This window comes from Brassica rapa, chromosome A03 (assembly GCF_000309985.2).
Source record: "Brassica rapa cultivar Chiifu-401-42 chromosome A03, CAAS_Brap_v3.01, whole genome shotgun sequence".
Classification (NCBI taxonomy): domain Eukaryota; kingdom Viridiplantae; phylum Streptophyta; class Magnoliopsida; order Brassicales; family Brassicaceae; genus Brassica; species Brassica rapa.
The window spans coordinates 19610358-19630304 of NC_024797.2; the positions used below are offsets into that span (position 1 = coordinate 19610358).

The 19947-nt window shown below is 37.0% G+C and overlaps 6 protein-coding genes across 12 annotated transcripts; 2 read left to right on the top strand and 4 right to left on the bottom strand.

Annotated features, from left to right (window-relative positions):
• Positions 1-1029: 1029 nt before the first annotated feature.
• On the top strand, positions 1030-2238 carry LOC103859884. The gene has a single exon (XM_009137474.3). It carries the CDS (start codon positions 1030-1032, stop codon positions 2236-2238), a length of 1209 nt encoding a protein of 402 aa, XP_009135722.1.
• A 148-nt stretch (positions 2239-2386) lies between these two features.
• Positions 2387-2941, bottom strand: LOC103859882 (photosystem II 5 kDa protein, chloroplastic). Its single transcript, XM_009137473.3, has one exon. It carries the CDS (start codon positions 2839-2841, stop codon positions 2521-2523), a length of 321 nt encoding a protein of 106 aa, XP_009135721.1. The 5' UTR covers positions 2842-2941; the 3' UTR covers positions 2387-2520.
• Positions 2942-3247: 306 nt separating this feature from the next.
• LOC103859885 (NAD(H) kinase 1) lies at positions 3248-6405 on the bottom strand. Its single transcript, XM_009137475.3, has 10 exons — positions 6173-6405; positions 5721-5880; positions 5533-5652; positions 5224-5420; positions 4970-5083; positions 4781-4875; positions 4514-4620; positions 4378-4451; positions 4220-4298; positions 3248-4124 (listed from the first exon to the last, which is right to left on the bottom strand). The coding sequence occupies exons 1-10, from the start codon at positions 6197-6199 to the stop codon at positions 3508-3510; spliced, it is 1590 nt and encodes a 529-aa protein (XP_009135723.2). The 5' UTR covers positions 6200-6405; the 3' UTR covers positions 3248-3507.
• A 4069-nt stretch (positions 6406-10474) lies between these two features.
• On the bottom strand, positions 10475-13300 carry LOC103859886 (phosphoribosylaminoimidazole-succinocarboxamide synthase, chloroplastic). 7 transcript variants are annotated; one of them, XM_033288018.1, is made up of 14 exons: positions 13152-13273; positions 12591-12948; positions 12410-12511; positions 12206-12335; positions 12038-12130; positions 11858-11946; positions 11694-11774; positions 11466-11555; positions 11262-11351; positions 11133-11183; positions 11002-11048; positions 10803-10860; positions 10631-10699; positions 10475-10579 (listed from the first exon to the last, which is right to left on the bottom strand). In XM_033288018.1, exons 2-13 carry the CDS (start codon positions 12918-12920, stop codon positions 10631-10633), a joined length of 1230 nt encoding a protein of 409 aa, XP_033143909.1. In that variant the 5' UTR covers positions 12921-12948; positions 13152-13273; the 3' UTR covers positions 10475-10579. The 7 variants fall into 7 exon arrangements, with proteins under 7 accessions (XP_033143909.1, XP_033143907.1, XP_033143905.1 ...); XM_033288016.1 differs by having other exon boundaries at positions 10631-10702; XM_033288014.1 differs by having other exon boundaries at positions 10475-10702; positions 13124-13300.
• A 188-nt stretch (positions 13301-13488) lies between these two features.
• On the top strand, positions 13489-15582 carry LOC103859887 (kelch repeat-containing protein At3g27220). The gene is made up of 7 exons (XM_009137480.3): positions 13489-13834; positions 13916-14110; positions 14188-14417; positions 14488-14658; positions 14732-14837; positions 14912-15118; positions 15212-15582. Exons 1-7 carry the CDS (start codon positions 13661-13663, stop codon positions 15380-15382), a joined length of 1254 nt encoding a protein of 417 aa, XP_009135728.1. The 5' UTR covers positions 13489-13660; the 3' UTR covers positions 15383-15582.
• Positions 15583-15739: 157 nt separating this feature from the next.
• Positions 15740-18426, bottom strand: LOC103859888 (F-box/kelch-repeat protein At1g51550). The gene is made up of 2 exons (XM_009137481.3): positions 16973-18426; positions 15740-16898 (listed from the first exon to the last, which is right to left on the bottom strand). Exons 1-2 carry the CDS (start codon positions 17391-17393, stop codon positions 15937-15939), a joined length of 1383 nt encoding a protein of 460 aa, XP_009135729.1. The 5' UTR covers positions 17394-18426; the 3' UTR covers positions 15740-15936.
• Between the last annotated feature and the right edge of the window lie 1521 nt (positions 18427-19947).

A 19947-nucleotide genomic window follows, 5' to 3' on the forward strand; every position in this document is an offset into this window, starting at 1 on the left:
TTAATTTACAGATAAGTTAAACAGTTACTGATGCTAATTCATTACATGTATCTTGGTACATTTTACATTTATCAACTACTGCTTTGGTTGCATTATTGTCGAAACACATCACTAACTGTTGTTGATCATCACTTGCTTAACCGGATAAAACCACCTAAATTAAACACTCACCCCAATTGTACAGGAACCCAACCCGATTTGAAAACTCCGTATCAACCCGATTCAAGAAGTATATTGAATTTTATCATATGAAATTAAAACGCGTCTGAAGGAACTGACCGAATACTTATACATAAGACTGGGCATAAAATCCTTAACCCGAAATTCAAATCGAATCTGAACCTAAAACCCGATCCGAAATGTAAAAAATACCTCAATGAATCTGGTAGGATACCGAAGTGTTATTAACTGAACCGAATGGGTAACCCGAAAACCCAAAAAATATCCAAAGAAACTGATCCGAATGTCTAAATTAATATATAATATAAATATTTGAAACATAAATACGTACTTCAAATATTCAATTTCATATTTATTTGGATATGATATCTAACAATAAATACTTTATATACTCTATTATATACAAAGAAATATATATTTTTTATGTTTTACTTTTAAATTTTAGATTTTACTTTGGATATATCCGAACCGATCCGAAACCGAAGTGTTATATCCGAATCCGATCCGTACTTGTAAATTTACTAGAATAGAACCTAGGAAGTGTTACAAAATTGAAAAAAATCCGATCCGAACCCGAACGGGTATCCGAACTCCCAGACCTACTGCTACTTGTATACATTCTCTAATTACGCTAAACGGTTTAGCCTAAACCAAACCAAGAATCGAACCAAAACCGAACGCCCGCTCATTTGGTGATTTTCAAAATCTAATTTAGGGTTTTCGGTTCATGCGTATATAGAAAGTGTCAGCTGAGTCGAATAGTTTATTAATCGCTTTCCTCGCTCCAAGAGAATATTAAAAAAAAAAAAAAAAGATTTATCGAAACCCAAAACCCTGACGGTTACAGCAATGGCGGCGGCGAATAAACAAATCCCTCTTTCCGATGACCTAAACTACAAACAATGGGCTCCGATCGCGAAGAAGAAGCTAGTGGAGAACGGAGTATGGGACGTCGTAACGAACGGAGTCCCCTTCGATCCAACGAAGCTCCCAGAGCTAGCCGCGAGGATCACTCCCAAGGAACTCGCCGAGTGGAGAGACCGCGCGATCAACGACATGAAAGCGCTCAAGATCCTCCAATCCTCTCTCCCAGCTTCCACTTACTACAACACCTTCTCCGTCGCCTCCGCCAAGGATCTCTGGGATCTCCTCAAATCAGGTAACGAAGCACCGAATCGCCCTAGGCTAACGAAGGAGTTCGAAGATCTCGCAATGTACGACGGAGAATCGATGGATAGTTACTTGGAAAGAGTTTTGGATATCGTCGAACGGTTCCGCCGTTACGGGAATCCCAAGTCCGACGACGAAGTCATCACCAAGCTGCTGACCTCTCTGTCATGGTTGTTCGATGATTCCACGACGATGTTGGAGGAGATCATGAGTCTTCCCGATATGACTCTCAACGATCTGATAACGCTTCTTGAGTTGTTTGGAGATCATCCAGGCGAATACATGACTCAAGAGCTGAAGAAGCATCACAAGAGTCTTGCGAAGGCCAAGTCTGAGCAGATGTGGTGTGGCTTGTGCAAGAAGTACGATCACAATCAAGAAGACTGTTACCGCAGCGACACGAGCGGACAGTGCCATGTTTGTGGAGCAAGAGGAGGGGATTGTGCGAGAGGTTGTACAGTTAAGAAGAACGGGAAGCCTGAGCATTTGATGTTGGCTGTGACTACGGGTGATTTTGCATATGATGATGGGATGTGGATGGTGTACTCGACTGCTTCGGACCACATGACTCCGTATCTGAAGGTTTTCGCTACGCTTGATAGAACGTACAAAGCTCGTGTTGGGATGGCTAATGGGAGTGTTGTTATGGCGGAAGGGAAAGGAGATGTGAAGATTACGATGAAGGGAGTGAGGAAGGTGATCAAGAACGTGCTTTTCGTTCCGGGGATCAACAGAAACGTGTTGAGTATTAGTAAGCTGACGTCAGGGGGAGGTTCGGTGGAGATTGGTGGAGGGGAGTGCACTATTAAAGATGAGACTGGGAAAGTGTTTGCTAAGAGTAGGTTTGATGAGAGAGGCATTGCTCTGCGTTTGAAGGTGATTAGGTAATGTTGTGGTCACCTCTTGATAGGTTTCTGCTTGAATAAAATTGGTAGTAGTTTTAGTTTCAGTTTGGATTTGTCTGGTGTTACAACCTAGGACGGTTTAGTTTTCAGAAACTCTATTGTAATTCACTTCTTTTAAGTTTTCATAATAATGAAAAGAAGACGAAATCTAGTTGAAGATTATAAGATTTTGATCAAATATATGATTACATACCAAATATGAGAAAATTTACCGAACAATAGAAAGAGAGATAGAGAGAGGGGGCATGAAAGGTGGATGGTTGAATCAGTAGCGGCAGATCTTGGCGGTAGGCATTGTGACGCAGACCTGAGCGTATTTCTTCTTAGCCGCCTCTGTCCCACGCTTGGGCTCCTCCTCGTCCGCCATGGCTGCTTTAGCCAAGGCACAAACGGCCGCAGCTGCAGCAGTGAACATGAGATCCCTCCTCATTGTGGTGCTGCTCTGTTCCTCCTTGGTCTTGACTTCTAAGCTGGTTGTGTTCTCGCTCTTCGAGGCTCTGACCACGGACATCCTTCGTCCGCTGGTGGCTGACGGAAGCTTAGCGACGGCTGGGAGGAATGTTGCTGTCATGGTTATCGATGCCATTGCTTGATAGTTTACTGAATTCGACGTCTGATTCTACCCTCTCTCGCTCGTTAGCTATCGGTCAATGTGTTTTAAGAAGTTTGGGGGTGATTTGAGTTTGTGGAAAGCGTTGAGTTTGATGAGAAATTATCTATTTCCCTATCCAAATATGATTTTGTGCGAATGGGTTGTTGCCACGTGTCATGTTCTATCTTTGTTGAGAATAACCATGAGAGGCTCTCTCGCAAAAGGGGACTAGATACTTTTGTCGTGCAGCCCACATGTGGGTCCATGTTCTAGTCTATAGTCTCTAAATGAAATAATCAATACAACATTATTTTTTTTTTGGGTCATCAACACATTCAAATCGTAACACTAAGTTAACAAATTAGACCTCTAATTTCTTTTGTGAAGGCCTTTTAGTCTATAGTGATTAATCAAAAATTTCAGTGGAGGAGCTGCAGAAAAAGCCATGGAGTTTGCAAGCAGAGAAGGCAAAGCCACCACCATCAACATAGTTATTGCTCATAACAGCTACATACTACATTTTCTTTACACCCAACAGTGGATACAACTAGATTCTCTCGCGGAACCCATCACTCTCCTTTATTTATATGCATGCAGATGGACAGATAGATGTCAGGACTATATGTATATGGTTTTAGAGTAAAAGACAAGTTTGTTCAATCAAGTGTCACGAGGGCCGTCAGAGGACTGAGTCTTTCTAAGGTTCCAATGAAGACCATCATGGATGCTGCGTAGGAAGTCATGAGTTGATTCAACCTGGCAAGCCGTTGAGACAGGCCACGGTGCAATGCTACACACTAGCGCATCTCCTGCTTCAAGCTGTTTCCTACCTTTCCCATCAAACGACACCCACGCAGAGCTTCTGCTATTGAACGGCACTTGCACTCTCACCGTCACGTGATCCGGTAATATCAGTGGCCGGAAAGACAGTGAATGCGGACAGATCGGTGTGAACAAGATCCCTGGAACCTGTGGATGGACCATTGACCCTCCAGCTGCAAGCGAGTACGCGGTGCTACCAGATGTTGTAGAGAGTATAAGTCCATCGCCTTGCACACATGTGACAAACGAGTTGTCGCAGTAGCATTCGAGGTTTGTGAGGTAAGATGATATCCCACGGTCGATGGTGACTTCGTTGAGAACAAGCGTGTTCTCCTCTGTCTCGTAGTCATGCCTTGCTTTATCTCTGATGATGTGACACTGCAACCTGTGTCTTAGTGTAATGCTTATTGGACCCTTTAAAACCGCTTCCAGACAGTCTCGGTATTGTTCGCTGTCTGTGGTATCATATAAGAGTTAAAGAATAAAAGTTCTAGTAATAGATAATGCTTATAAAGAAAAGCTGATGAAAGAAAAAGATTTTAAAGGATACGGAAAGGAGTCATGAATCCAAGAGATCCCATGGAAAATGGAACAATTGGAGGCACTGGTCCTTTGAACATGGATGCTGCCTGTAACCATGGAGATGTTCCATGTTAGATCGTATTATAAAAAAAGTGACAGAGATGTGAAGTGAGGTTTGACTTTTACCCATAGAACTGTACCGTCCCCACCAAGAGTTATAACAAGGTCAACCTTTGGGTGTAGAAGTGAAATTTCTTTGTCTGCATTTAACAAAAAGTTTAGCTGGAGCCATCCAGGCAATGGATGTAAGAATATCTTTTACCATCTTCCCAAGTTTGTACAAAGTCGAAGGAACTTGACTCTGATAAAAGTTCTGCCTTCACTCGTGGCTCCACGTACACGTTCAATCCTTTGTGCTCTCTCAACCATCTGAAGTGGAAACAAAATATGTTTACTTCATCTTAAAACAACAACACTTTTGCCTTCCAACATAAGTTCAGAGAGAGCTACTGAAACTAATCCTATGGTTTGTGTAAGCTAATCTCAACGATCTCTTTCCGAAACTAGTGCAAAAAGTGTATATACAGACCTGACCATTTCAACAGAAAGAACTCGCACAGAAGTTGAGTTAGGTTTAGTGAAAATAATCACAGTTTGTGGATTGGTTTCCCATGTCAGTGATATCTGAAACACACAAGTTGTTTAAATTGCAGCATATATTTTTTTGCCGTTAGTTGTAAATTCAGAGAGTGAAAACAGTCAGAATATAAAACTATACCTGTTTACTGCTGCGGTCAGCTGTAGTGATATTTCCACTCTCAAACGAGACTATTTCTTTCTTGTGTTGATCATTAGCCTGCCCCTTGCACCCCCATGAAAGCTTAAATGATGCCTGCATCAGCGTTAAAACAGATACTTAACGAAGGCATAAAGAACAAATATTCATCTAAACTGATGTTGTATACTGGCCAAGTCTTGCATACAGACAATATAACCAAAAACTGGACACAAGAGATAATTATATAATACTACCTTTCTCTTGAGTTTGTTGTTACACCCATTAGGACTGTTAGATTCACCACCATCTTGCAGAAGATCATGAGAGCAAATACGCTCCAAGGGATACCTTTCTGACTTCCCATTCTCCTGACCATGACGCCGCGGGGACTTGGCTAAATGATCCATCCCCTTGCTACTAGATTCATCGGCACACACTCCATTCAACGGTGCTGTGATACAAACCAGAAAAAGACATACATATTATTCAAACCAAAGCTCTATTAGAACTAACTACTGAAAGTAACTTAGAATGGATTATAGTAAATCGTTCAATGCTAAAACCTTTATGAAGCAACTCTTGGTTCTTAGACCTCTCCAACTCATATCTTCGTTTCCACTCAGCAGCCTCAGCTTGAGCCAATGCTTTTCCTTCAGCAGATCCCCTTAAAGCCTTTGCAACAGCTACATAAAACCTTAACAGTGAGTTCTAACGACAAAGAAAACAACAAATAATCCAAAGCTTTACTTACTTCTCAAAGCCTCTGAAAACTCAATGAGGTGATCATCTGTTGCTAGCATAGGAGTCTGCTGAGTAAGAAGCTCCTCAACAGCTTTCTCTGATTGAGCAAGTGAAGAACCATTTTCTGGGTTTGCTCCCAAACTGTTTACATCTCCATTTCCAAAAGAATCCTGCCAAGAAAATTGAGTAAAGTTAACAATGTTCTGATTCAAAGACATAACCAGAAACGGTTTCATCACTGTGAGCTGAAGAGAAACTAAGAAAAAACCTCTCTCACATTCTCAATTTCCAAATCAATTCTCAATAAAATGAGATCATAAAAGTCCCCAGAGAGTGTGAGATTTTACATAAAAATCAAAACTTTAAGACGAAAAATAAACAGTAGAGAGAAATCAAAGGGACAAAACACGCAAAGCAGAAGAAACAGAGTTAAACAAAGAAGGAGAGATGTAATGGAAGTACAGTGTAATTGAGCTTGTAGCTCGACATTGAATTCTCTCAATGATCCAAGAAGAAGCTTATGGATATTTCATTGTCAAGACGGCAGATTTATATACAGAGAATATGTGCAAGAAGGAAGGAAGGAAGAGTCGTAAGCAAAGCATACAGCTTTTTTATTTTATTTTATTTTATTTTTGTGGAACAGTAATTGCTTTGAAGTTAACGACCGGATCTCACATATTTTTGACCCCCAAATAAAGTCTTCTCTTATATTTAAATAACAAAACAAAAAGGAAATATAATACTTACTAGAAAAGATTTCAGATATTTTTCTTAAAGTTCTGTATTTTATACAGATAATATTTTAAGAGATCTGGAACTATAGCTTTTTGATATTCAGATTAGGAGAGTAAAATATTATATAGAGAAGATGGTTTCAATACGGGTCACTAGGGCTGGGAAAATAAACCGAATCCGAAAATCTGAATCGAACCCGATCCGATAAAAATGAATCCGAACCGATCCGAACCCGACATAAATACCGAATGGATTCTGTTTTTTGGTATTTTGAGTTATGGGTATTATCCGAACCGAATCCGGACCTAAATAGATATCCGATAGAACCCGAAACATTTAAAATCACAAAAGCACTTCTACCAAATATGATTTTAATTCTTAATATGGGTCCAAATACTTTAAGATATTATTGAACTTCTAAAAAAATATCTATTACATGAAGGTTGATGGTGGAATGTGGCGGTTGAAAAAAGTTTTTAGATTTTGGTTTTGTTTTCATTGAATAATTTTTCTCATTTCATGAGAACTTAGTTTTTGTTTTATGATTTCATTTATCTGGTTTTCTTTCTATCACTAACTATGTTTATCTTTCGCTTGATTTTGAATGATCACATTTGATATTTTTTTTTTGAATCGATTTTACTTATGTTTTGGATATTAAAATATGTACAAATCATGTATTAAAAATCCGAAGAACCGATTTCATTTATTTTTTAGTTACAAAATAGGTACAAATAAGGTATTTTTAAACCGAAGAACCGATTGGGACCCAAATCCGAAAGTACAATGGGTTATACCGGTTCTTTGAAGATTTACTAACCCCGACCCGAATCCGATAAAACCCGAACCGGTCCCGAACCGAACTTTTATATAACCCGAATGTGGTTGATTTTGATAAACCCGAAAAACCAAAACTCGAATGGATAAAACCAAAACCCGATTGGGATCCCGAATACTCATGCGTACGGGTCACAATTAGATTTTTCTTTTTGGTTTTCTTATATTTTTCATGCAACACTAAAATCTGCTCTCCATTTTTTTAAACAATTGCGACAGTCTTGGATCCACAATTTCATACTCCTTTTATTTTACAAAAATGATATTTTAATGTTTTATTACAATAATTGTTATTTTAGAATCTAACACAAATTCTACATATTTTAATAGTAATATCTGTTACAAAATGCATTGATATTATAAATAAATTTATTTATTTTAAAAATAAATAATATAATTATTAAAGACATAAATGAACTTTAATTTTTCTTGAAACACTTTTTAAACCCAAATGAACTTTAATTATTTCCTTAGTTTGTATGAAAAATGTCAAAAAATAATGGTAAGTAATCCTCCACTATAGAATCATTAATTAACTTTCATGTCTTTTTTAGTTAATAAATCATTTAACGTGTGGTTTGTTAGAGCATCTCCAATGTATAACTCTATTTTTTCCTCCAAAATAAAGTAAAAGTGAAAATGAAATAAAATTGCTCAAAACTTACTCCATTTTCCACTCTATTATGGAGTGATGAACAAACAAAAAATAGATTACTCTATTTATGGAGTAAATTTTATTATGAAATGAGATATGTAGTTGGGTTAGAACATTCTGTACTCCATATTCATTTTTATTTCATTTAAAAAAAAAGATAGAATAAGGATAGAGATGCCCTTAGTCTCGTTGTGGGCAAAATGAAATGAAATGTTGACTTTAGGCTCCTAATTCTAAAACTAATATATAGGATGCGAAATTGTTATAAAAATTATTAATATTTTTACTAAAATAGACTGCATGCTTCATGTAAATGGTTAGTCACAAATATGAGAGTAGTTCGGCGGGGCTTCTCTGAAACTTTCGGAGAGATAACGTCAAGAATTTCTTTGAAAAGCTTTTATATCTTATTGCTACATACAACTATACAAGTTTCCTTGGATTTTGGATTAATTATAAGAGTTTGGTTGATTGGGAAATTCAGTCCACATATATAGTTTATATTTGAATTTTGTATGATTATCTTTCGGAATACTTTATCTACTGATCGTTACATGATCGAATTTTATATACTGGCCGAATTTCGATAATGTTTTTAAACAGCCTAACATAATCTCCAGCATTATATGTTCACATGCTGAACCACCTCTATTAGATAAAAAAATCATTAACAACTTAACCAGCCATTATATACCAATGCCATTAGATCACACAAACCTGAAGTTTCAAAAGTCTTTCTTAAGTGTTCAAGCTTCTTCTTTCTATATAACCAAGTGTGAGAAAATCATTGGCTTGTATCTCATGCTTGATTTCATTGGACTCAAGGCTATTTTAAGTCCAAAATACTATAGGAAATGCATCTGCCAAAAAGTATAAGACTGCATACAATGGAAAATAATGATGAAGTTTTAACATCCGCAGCTATGAGAATGGTAAGCAATCCTATCAACACTAGGGGAATTAGGAGATGATGATTTAGTAAAAAATATTACATAATACGATTGAAAATGAGAAAATAGTAATATTACATATGCAAGTAGTAATGTTTTTGTTTTTCTTTTCTCATTTTCAATCGTTTTAAAACGATTGAAAATGAGAAAAGAAAAACAAAAACATTACTATTTGCATATGATATATATATATATATATATATTGAACTTAAAATTGGATTTTGAAATTAGAGTTCTTTTATATTAACCTATTAAATTATTAGTTTATCTAACGTTAAGTTAAGAAGTCATAGTGTATACGGAAGGTATCATTTTTGTTTTTAATCAAAATAGATAGCATAGTACCAACTTTACACAATTAGTTACTTTGGCAATTACAAATTTTCTATAGTATGAGTGGTCCCTAACAACGCGTGGCTGAATTTTCACTTTTTTCTGGTCCTCGATCTCAACGTGGTTGCAGTCCGCTCGTGGGATTTTGGTTCCACTACGTCTAAGTGCACACTAGACTTCTCGTGCATCATGATTACTACACGTAGTTATCTGTAAGCCACAAATCCAATAAACGATTTAGATTTGATATGCGGAGCTTCGAGATTAGCAAAATGCAGTATTTTTTTTTGGACTTGGACGGCCATTTCTGTTTCATGGAAATATTCAACCAAGTTGACTTTATATTCCGAGGATCCACTGTTTTGTCGTATATTCCCATGTTGCAATATGTTATTTTCGCTAGAGAACGACTAAAGTCTTAGTATATTTGAATTTCAGAAAGGCCTTATAAATATTGCGACCCTAAAAAGTCAATGAGAAAGTGTAAATTTTAGCAAATTTACTGAATAAAATTTAACATAATATTTTTCTTGAAGGATAATACTTTTTAGTTGCATGTGAATTCCCTTTACGTACTTTTGTTGACATACTACCAATTCAAATGCTACTTACTATCTGACTTTAATTTGGTCACAACAAAAAATGTATAGAGTTCACATACTCAGAAAGTAAAGGGGTAGAAGTCAGCAATACTTTGTAATGAATATTTTGCCATTTTTGTATTGTCTGAAAATAAAAGGTCAGTAGAGTTTTGAGGATTTTGATCTTGAATTCTTGACCCAAAGTATATTTGGTACATGTGCCATCTTTCTCAAATTGTCTTTTATATACCAAACATAAGGTGTAATCAACATTGGCTTTCACATTGTGTTTCCTTAATAAAGAATTGTTCCACAATGTGTTTCCTTCTCGTATACGAATTTACAAACTGGATAATAATGGCATGTATATCCATAACTTCAGAAGTACGTTAACATTTGATAATCTTAAGTCTTAACACATGTATGCTTCACAATGCTTTAACAAAAAAAAAAATGTATGCTTCATAAACGTAATATCATTTACAAAAAAAGAAAGATCGATATGTTTGGTGGATTGAGTCTCGGGCGTTTAATCTCTGCACGTTCTCGTGATCTTTTTGCGTTCCATCCAATCCAAGCTGAACAATATAATATTGGAGTATTTTTCGAGTATTTGGATATGTTTGATAGTCTTTCCTTCACTTTCCAAGAAGATTGATCGATCGATCAATTGGTTTTAATCTTTGTTAAAATTGATCGATTCGAACTTAAGCTCTTTGGCTCATAATAAATTAGGAAAACGTTACAACAATGTAACATACAAACTGCAACAAGAAACATAGTTATGCTATCCGTCTCCTTGGCTTCATTCATTATATCAAAAAGATTAAAGTTGACGGCGAAGAGATAAAAGTGCTTGGCTTGTGTTTCTTGAGATACGGTCATGTATTGGTTCCTGCTGGTAACGCTACGCATCAAATACGCTTCTAATCTCAAATGTAACAAAAATCACAAACACAAGATGCGAAGTAAAGACTTTGAGATGAACATGATCATACCTGTGCAGGAAGAATATCAATTCTTGATCCAGTAATTGTCTCATACAAGAAAATGTACCTGCCATAGTCACTTCTTTAAAACCAATACTACTAGTCTACAGCAAATGTTTAATCTCACAGTCTTTACAGTATACACACGTTCAATGTTTTTGTTAAAGAAAGTTTATATTCGAGTTTACAGATTAATAAAAAAACATACCGCCAAGCTAATTCAGTTACAAGTTCTGCTGGAGCAGCGGGGAGGACCTGTAAAATTTGAACGATCCAGACAAGACACCAACTAATTAAGCAGAGTGTCTCATCCAATTCTGAAGATGTAAGCAAGCATACCTCGTCCTCATATGGATTGCAATTCTCTTTAAACCACAGCCTTATGAACTCCTGTTTAAATAAATAAAAGAGTGAACATGTGATGAACAACGCATTCCAGAAATCCAATAAAGGAGAAACATCACCGACCTTATCAACATTTTCAGGCTCAAGACCTTTCTGGAAGCGCTCTTCATAAGAGCCTGCAAGCCAGTATCTGCTTGAATCTGGCGTATGAATCTATAAAAAAGTAGATGATTCTTATCAGCAAATATGGCAGTTAAATAGATTGTGTTCAAGGGTGCATTCAAAAAGAGATGATACGGAAACAAGGAGAAATTATTATTAACTAACCTCATCAATCAATAAGATAGATCCATCGCTACTTCTTCCAAACTCATATTTTGTGTCCACTAGTATCAGTCCATGCTCCTTGGCCACACGCTGAAAGAAAATCATAATGTACTTAGAATCTAAAAGACCTTCCAACAACGCACAAGATTTGAATATTGAAAGCAAGCAAAGAATCTGGTCTTCATGTGGTTCTTTAAAACCATCACAGTCTATGGCTTTGTAACTAACCTGGCCAAACTCAAACAAGCTCAAAGCTTTCATACTTGCTTCGTCAAACTCAGCTTGAGTCATGAATCCACCTTCAACTATCTGCAAGAAAAAAAAAAGAGAGTCATTCACTGCATAAGAAGCAGCACAAAACTAAACAACTTTTGGAAACAGATTAATTAGACCTCATTTGGAGTGATGGGCACATCATGATCCTCAGCCTTAGTTGTTGGTGTGAGTATATTAGCTGGAAGCTTCTGGTTTTTCACTAATCCTGCAAATTTAGGAATCAGTTTATTAATGTATCTTCTGACATATGCACATACTTGAAGAAGAAGAAGAAGGAAACAAAGGAGAAAGAGTACCATCAGAGAGGACATTCCCACAATAGTTCCTAACACCTTTCTTGTATACCGTCCATAAAGATGTGTCAGTACTTCCAGTCACATATCCTCTAACTACCAAACAACAAATTATAATTAAAAACAGTTTAGAAACTAAAGCAAACAGAGGCTGCATAGAGAAGCACTAACCCACAAACTCTATTGGGAAGACGGAGCATTTCTTTGCAATAACAACATTTCTATCAGGAGATGAGACGACTGCGTTTGGAGTTATGTGCTGTGTGTTATTGAACCACCACAAGCTGGTCTCGTTAAGAACCTGAAAAGTTAGGCAGCACAAAGTTAATACTTGTCTGCAACACTTACAGCTGCAAACACGGAGAAAAAACAAACCTGGCCTTTGAAGGGAATTGAAGCAAGATTCCTGTCGAATGCACTCAACCGATCAGTTGTAACAAGAACCAGATAATCACCAGCATCATATATATCTCTGACCTGCAAAATCAATCTTGGTTTCAGCATTGGTTTTTGTAGACAATAACAATGGAAGAAGACAAAGGACACAACCACAAACCTTGCCCTTGATTCTAGATTTGAGACCAGGAACAGTCTCTAGAAGATTGGTCTCTGAAAGACAGTTGGAGAGCGAGTCTTTGATTGTGCCGAGAACCTCTCCTTTACGGTTACTCGTGACTAGATCGTCAAGAGACAATTGTGGCGGTGGTATCTGCTCTTGCTGGCTTTGGGCCTTTCCCTGGCAAGACATAACTGGGTACTTCTTGAACTCGGGCAATGTTCTAAGAAACGAGACTGATGCAAAAGCTCGGGTTTTTGCAGACACTGTCCTAATAAAGCTCTGGGGGGTTCTCGACGGGTTTAGAGTTGACCGCACACACTGAGCCATTCCAGAAACAAACCCCAAAAGCAACAAACTGCACCAAAACCTGAAACTGTTTTAAACAGAACCTATTGTTCTAAAAAGGTCGGGGCTTTAGACCAAACTGAACTCTAACAAGGGAGATGTACGCGAAAAGGAGTAACCACAACTAACACAAACCCCATTAACTTGTGAAAACCGAACATGTGAGAAATGGAGAAAGTGAAAACCTTTTTATCGAGACAAGCTAACTCTTACCCCGAAAGTAGAAGACAACGACGGATTCAACTGAGGCAAGAGAAGCCGGCGGCGAATATAAGTGAGAACGATCGATAAGCCTGAAATAGAGTGTGCGTTTGTTGTATCTTGTAGTTGTCGGCTTGGACATTTTGAACCGAAAAGCAAGATTGAACCAACCGAACCAAAATAACCATGAAGCAGAAGACTCCAACATATACAATACAGTTTATAAATCCAAAATAAAATTATAAACCCAAAACTAATAAACCAAACCAAAACCAAACCAAAACCAAAACCAAAACCAAACCAAACTAAACCAAACGTTATTGAATTACGGAAAGTAAATATAAAAACAGAGGAAAATAAAACTCGCTTTGCCCACCGCGTCCTCTCTCGGAGATCACAAGATCCGTCACCTCTTCTGCATCCTCCAACACCATTGTGCTTCGTCTGAATCCAAAAGGTTTAACCTTTGCTCGAAGTTCGCGAAACCCTTCACGGAGATGCCAATTTAGAGAATCACAGATATGGTGAAGCCAGCGGGAAAGCAGAGCTGTGGGCGCCTTGTCTTCGCTTCATTCCTCGCTCTTTTAGCCGTCGGCCTCGTCGCCGACTTCCTTTGGGCTTCTTCTCATCGCTTCTCCTCCGCCATAATCTCTCTTCCCTCCTCCGTCATCGAAAAGCTCCCTCCTAGTCCCAATGTAAGTGTTCAATCTTCTCTGTTTTTTTTTTAAATATCTCTCGAACAGTTAGATGAATCAGCTTATGTGGATACCTTTCAGGAGAAAGATACTAAGAAGAAGAAGAATGATAATGCTCTTCGGGAAAGGAAGCTCTCTGCAACGTTCCAAGATCTGCCTGCTCCTCTGCTACATTGGGAGAAGATGTCAGCCGCACCTGTGCCTCGTCTAGACGGAGCTGCGATTCAGATTAGAAACTTCCTCTACGTCTTTGCTGGTTACGGCAACATTAATCTCGTAAGAAGAGATCTTTCATCAGTAGCATTTGTCTGTGTTTAGACTACAAATGACGAGTTGATGTTTTCAATGTTCAGGTGCATTCACATGTTGATGTATACAACTTCGTGGACAACACATGGGGAGGAAGATTCGATATGCCTAAAGAGATGGCTCATTCTCATTTAGGGATGGTTACGGATGGGAGATTCATCTACATCGTCACTGGTCAGTATGGTCCTCAATGTAGAGGACCTACTGCTAAGACATTTGTGCTTGATACTGATACAAATACGTGGAGTGACTTCATTCCCTTACCAGTTCCTAGGTGATTGCTATTCTCTGTTTATCATCAAGTTAGATAGAAACTGAGTGATGAGGTTTTATGTACATGTCAGGTATGCTCCAGCTACTCAGCTATGGAGAGGTAGACTCCACGTGATGGGTGGAAGCAAAGAGAATCGACATACACCAGGACTTGAACACTGGAGTATCGCTGTTAAAGATGGCAAAGCGTTGGAGAAAGAGTGGAGAAGTGAGATTCCAATCCCTCGTGGAGGACCTCACAGGTTTGTTTAATAGCTTCACGCTTCATCATCCATTTTTTTGTCTGAGGTTTGATTGTTTTTTTGGGGAGTGTAGAGCATGTGTAGTAGTGGATGACAGGCTTTTTGTAATTGGTGGTCAAGAAGGTGATTTCATGGCTAAACCAGGATCTCCCATCTTCAAATGCTCACGCCGTTTGGAGGTATTGTTGCTATTTTATGAATGTTTTGTATGTGTGTGTGTGTCCTTACCTTCTTCACCTTGGTGGTTCTCAAGGTGGTGTTCAGTGATGTTTACATGCTGGATGAGGAAATGAAGTGGAAAGTGATGCCATCTATGCCAAAACCGGATTCGCATATTGAGTTTGCATGGAAGGTGGTTAACAACTCCATTGTGATCGTTGGAGGGACGACAGAGAAGCATCCTGAAACCAAGAAGATGGTTCTCGTTGGCGAAATCTTCCAGTTTAACCTGAATACAATGGTAAAAAAAACACATGTCTCTGCATGCTTAAGACCTTCTTTAGCCTGTTAATAAGTGTAAGCTGAGTTTTGTTTTATGTTTTATTGTCTGCAGAAATGGTATGTGATTGGGAAGTTGCCATACCGTGTGAAGACGACGCTGGTTGGGTATTGGGAAGGGAATTTATACTTCACCTCGGGGCAACGAGACAAAGGTCCTGATGATCCTGCACCACGCAAGGTAATTGCAGAGATGTGGAGAACCAAACTTATACTGACTCCATGATCATGAGAGTGAGAGAAAAGAAATCTATCTCCCTTTAGTAATGCAAAGTCGCAACACTTTTTGAAGTTTATATTCTTTGAGCCTAACTCATTCCACTCCACATAACAATTGTTATATCTATCTTCTATGTTGATGGGGAAGTTGTATATTGTATACTAAAATCACAAACTTATAGAAAATTCCAATTTTTCCAACACATCTTTGTTTGTGTGCTGCTTTCTTCATCTCACAGTTGTCTTCTGTTTCCTTTTACTCACCAAACGTTTTTTTCAAAAGACCAGTTATGTACTTCCGTAACCAAGACCTCATGTAGCAAAATCTGTTTCTTTTCAAGCCAATACACACATAAGTTATACATATGTTAAATTATGTACTTGATTTTTTTTTTCAAGTGTAGAGAAAAACTGGTAACAATGTCTGCATTGCTAAAAACCATATAGATCAGACATTTTCAGCACAACAATACGTCAATACCCAATACTAATGTTATTGTAGGTTTCTTAACTCAAAACCCTTTAATTCAAAGAAACAAAAATAGTCCTTCCATGTCCCCCCTACAAGCCAAGAATAAGCTCAACCATAAAGAGCTCATTCTCAAATCTAAGACTTGATGTCACAGCAAGATTCAGACCATCAACCATTCCACCAAACACATACACATACCGTCCCGAACCATCAGCGCACGCCCGATGAAACGACCGCCCTTTGGGTCTATAAGACACCCCATCAAGCCTCTTCCACGCCTTTGAACCATTTAAACAAACCGCTCCTCCATCTACCTGCAGACCTTTAGATGGAATGGTCTTGACATCCAACGCCCAAAAATCATCCTTCTTGTGCCTAAAGGTATCTTCTCCTCCGTAAATAAGAATCCGACCTCCCAATATGAGTGTTGCCGAGTGACCAACCCTCGGCAACGAAGCGCTCTCCTCCAAGTCTCGAAAGTCGTAGAAGATCTGTATCCACCGTTCGCACTGCTCTTGAGTATCCAATAGCCAAACGTCATTAAGCACGTCGTAACCCAACCCTCTACCTCCGAACAGAACCACTTGGTTCTCTCTTATGTAAGTCAGAGTATGCCCCGACCGTGGCGGTAACAAGGCGTTAGACACAACCTCGTGCCACGTCCCAGAGTTCAGATCCTCGGAGAGTTCGAGAATCCACGTGTCCCCCAGTCTCACTCCGCTTAAACCGATCCCTCCTTGCACGACCATCGTCTTCTCTGAGATACAAGAAGCAGCATGAGCACCTCGAGGAGGCGGCTTTAGGCTTCCCAGGACAGCTAGCAGCTTCCACGTTAGTTGCTTCCCGTGGCAGCCCACTCGACCTATCCACGTGTCGTTCAGCCGCTCTCCACGGTCGTTTATTCCTCCGAATAAGACTAGAGAGTCTCCAATGACGACGCAGGTGTGTCCGAATCTCCCACCGGGTGTAACGGAATCAGCTTTCTTCCACTTCAACGTCTTCTGATTGCTCTCTCCGACGTAAGCCGTCCACGTGTCATCAAGATGACGTCCTGTAAAAACAAAGAAACATGAACACAAGCACTAGAGAGTTCACTGGTTCAACAAAAGGAAAGAGCTTTGACACCTCCTTCACGGCCACCACCGAAGAGGACAAGATAATCAGTAACGAAGTTGAGAGAGTGAGAAGCTCTAGGGAGCGGTAGTAACGAAGACTCATCATCATCGTCTAGGTTCGAGATTTTGTGGCAAGAGACGGAATCAAGCTTGCAGACTCTCTTAAACAGAACCATCCACGGTAATAACAACCCCGATGACTTGACTGACTCAGCCGACGATGGGCCCCACTCTCTCCGCCACAAGGACTCCCAGAGGCTGTCGGAGCAGGCGAGGTCACGGAACCTCTTGCAGGTGGCAGAGAAAGAGAGGATTGAATCTACGGGGAGGAGGAGGAGGACGGTGAAGAGATGGTCGTCGGCTAAGTTCATTATCGGCGCCGGCGGAGATTGGTGGCCTCTGCTGGATGAGGTGGAAGCGATCTCAGCCATCGGTGGGGTGATGATGTCTTGAAGAGGAGGAGGTTTACTGAATCAGCAGATGAAGAAGGACAGAAGAGAGGAAGACGAAGAAGGCGAAGATTAGAGATCTCTTCTTCTCTCGTCACGGAGCCGACAAGAGGGACTGTAAAAAAAACACTAGAAACCAATCTTTTCCTCTTTTGACAAAAGTCATGTAAAGTGCAGTAATAATAACAATAAATAATAATTAAGGCTTTGTACGTTTGGGTATGTATGTGCTCGAATTTGAATTTGAGTATTTTGGAATTTTTTCTTTTTTGAGCAATTTTTTTTTGGATTTTAGATTTTTTTTTTAAATTTAGCCTCTTCAATTCTAATCGGGGTTTATATACATGTTAAGATCATTTTTTTATCGTAGTACTTTGAATTCATAAATTTTACTTCATCCGTTTCGTTAAACTAGATGTTTTAGAAAAAAAATTTGTTTCACATAGATAAACTTTTTGTATTTTCTATAAAAAAATTTGTGATGTTCAAGAAAGTTAATTGATTTTTTTGAATTACTATTGGTTAAAAGTTATTGAAATTTCAAAATTACAGAAAATAATATATTTATTATAATGATTTAACGTACTTTTTTAATGTGTGTAAATAATAATAAATTATATTTATGAAACAGAAAGAGAGTAATAAATTTGAAATAAAAGATAAAAATCTTTTAACTTTTAAACTTCAATCATTTAAATCAACAATTTTTGTGCTGGCAACTTAACACATTACATTGTGTTTGATTTTCATTTTAAATCTTTAAATTTTTGTTGATTAAGTCAAATTAGACATCTGTTAAATAAATTAACATAATATAGAACAGAGTTAAAAAAAAAATTGAAACACCATAGTTAAACTAAACGATGTTGTTTTGTTCGCTTTGGTTTGAAAAAGTGAAAATAGTCATACAAAATCCAGTATTTTAATGAGAATTCGACCAAAAAAAACCTAAACTTTGCACGAATTGCCAAAAAAAACATGAACTTTTGGGCTGACAAAAAAAACACCAAACTTTCATTGACTTTAGAATTAATTAACAATGTTTTCGTTGAATTGCCAATTTAGCACGCCGTCAACAAATTTAACAGAAATATTTAACGTCGTTTATTGTTGGCGTTAAGTAAAACGACGTCGTTTGCAAATGAGATGAAACGACGTCGTTTTACATGATTTGAAATTAAAAATATGTAAACCCTAGAATCGAACCCAGGTTGGTTGGTCAAATGACAAGGTATTTTACCACTGGGCTACTGGCACTTTCAATGTACTTACTAACATGTTTATTTTTATTTGATACATGTTAAATATAAAAAATTCTCTAAAAACTTAATAAGATCTTTAAAATTCCAAAAAATTAAAAAATAAAGAAGATTTTTATAAAATTAATTTAGAAATTAAAATTAAAAATAAAACTTTCTTTTTCTTTTTAAAAAATAAAAACTCTTCCAAAATTTTCTAAAAACTTAAAAGATCTTTAAAATTCCTAAAAAAATAAAAAAAATAAAGAAGATTTTTATAAAATTAATTTAGAAATTAAAATTAAAAATAAAATTTTCTTTTTCTTTTTCTTTTTAAAAAATAAAAACTCTTCCAAAATTTTCTAAAAACTTAAAAAGATCTTTAAAATTCCAAAAAATTGAAAAAATAAAGAATTTTTTTATAAAATTAATTTTGAAATTAAAATAGAAAATAAAAATTTATTTTTTCTTTTCAAAAAATAAAAAATCTTCCAAACTTTTCAATTTTTTTTAATACATTTGCTAAAAGTTGAAATTAATTATACACACATAAAAAGTTGATAATTGTAACTTTAATTTTTTGCATTTTATTATAATTTTTAAAAAAATTGGATTTTTTTTTAAAATGAAAAATTTGGAAATTTTTTGATTTTTTAATTTCAATTTTAATTTCAAAATTAAAGATAAAGTTTTTATTTTTTAATTTCAATAAAATTTTAAAGATCTTTTTAAGTTTTTAGAAAATTTTGGAAGAGTTTTTATTTTTTAAAAAGAAAAATAAAATTTTATTTTTAATTTTAATTTCTAAATTAATTTTATAAAAATCTTCTTTATTTTTTTAATTTTTTTGGAATTTTAAAGATCTTATTAAGTTTTTAGAGAATTTTTTACATTTGATATGTACCAAATAAAAGTAAACATGTTAGTAAGTACATTGAAAGTGTGAGTAGCCCAGTGGTAAAAGACCTTGCCATTTGACCATCCAACCTGGGTTCGAATCCAGGAGTCTACTTATTTTTAATTTCAAATCCTGTAAAACGACGTCGTTTTCAAATGAGATGAAACGACGTCGTTTCACTTAACGTCAACATTTAACGTCTAGTTAACACTGTGTTAACTGAGAGTTCACGGCGTGCTAAATTGGCAAGTCAATCCTAAGTTTATTAATAAACTAAAAAAGTCAACAAAAGTAAATGATTTTTTTGGCCAGGCTCGAGTACAGGTTTTCTTTGGCAATTCGTGAAAAGTTTGTGTTTTTTTTGGTCGAATTCTCGTATTTTAATACCATTCTATTCTAT

Bases quoted from the DNA above. Each gene is read 5' to 3' on its own strand.
- LOC103859884 (XM_009137474.3), top strand. From the start codon at position 1,030: ATGGCGGCGGCGAATAAACAAATCCCTCTTTCCGATGACCTAAACTAC.
- LOC103859882 (XM_009137473.3), bottom strand. From the start codon at position 2,841: ATGGCATCGATAACCATGACAGCAACATTCCTCCCAGCCGTCGCTAAG.
- LOC103859885 (XM_009137475.3), bottom strand. From the start codon at position 6,199: ATGTCGAGCTACAAGCTCAATTACACT. The intron at 4,621-4,780 runs GTCTGTATATAC...TTTCCACTTCAG, and splicing joins CTTTCTGTTGAAATGGTCAG to ATGGTTGAGAGAGCACAAAG. The intron at 4,452-4,513 runs GTAAAAGATATT...TGTTAAATGCAG, and splicing joins TGTACAAACTTGGGAAGATG to ACAAAGAAATTTCACTTCTA.
- LOC103859886 (XM_033288014.1), bottom strand. From the start codon at position 12,920: ATGGCTCAGTGTGTGCGGTCAACTCTAAACCCGTCGAGAACCCCCCAG. The intron at 12,131-12,205 runs GTTAGTGCTTCT...GTTGTTTGGTAG, and splicing joins CTTCCCAATAGAGTTTGTGG to TTAGAGGATATGTGACTGGA. The intron at 11,947-12,037 runs GTACTCTTTCTC...CTAAATTTGCAG, and splicing joins TGGGAATGTCCTCTCTGATG to GATTAGTGAAAAACCAGAAG.
- LOC103859887 (XM_009137480.3), top strand. From the start codon at position 13,661: ATGGTGAAGCCAGCGGGAAAGCAGAGCTGTGGGCGCCTTGTCTTCGCT. The intron at 14,111-14,187 runs GTAAGAAGAGAT...TTCAATGTTCAG, and splicing joins GTTACGGCAACATTAATCTC to GTGCATTCACATGTTGATGT. The intron at 14,838-14,911 runs GTATTGTTGCTA...GTGGTTCTCAAG, and splicing joins AATGCTCACGCCGTTTGGAG to GTGGTGTTCAGTGATGTTTA.
- LOC103859888 (XM_009137481.3), bottom strand. From the start codon at position 17,393: ATGGCTGAGATCGCTTCCACCTCATCCAGCAGAGGCCACCAATCTCCG. The intron at 16,899-16,972 runs GTGTCAAAGCTC...TTGTTTTTACAG, and splicing joins CGGTGGTGGCCGTGAAGGAG to GACGTCATCTTGATGACACG.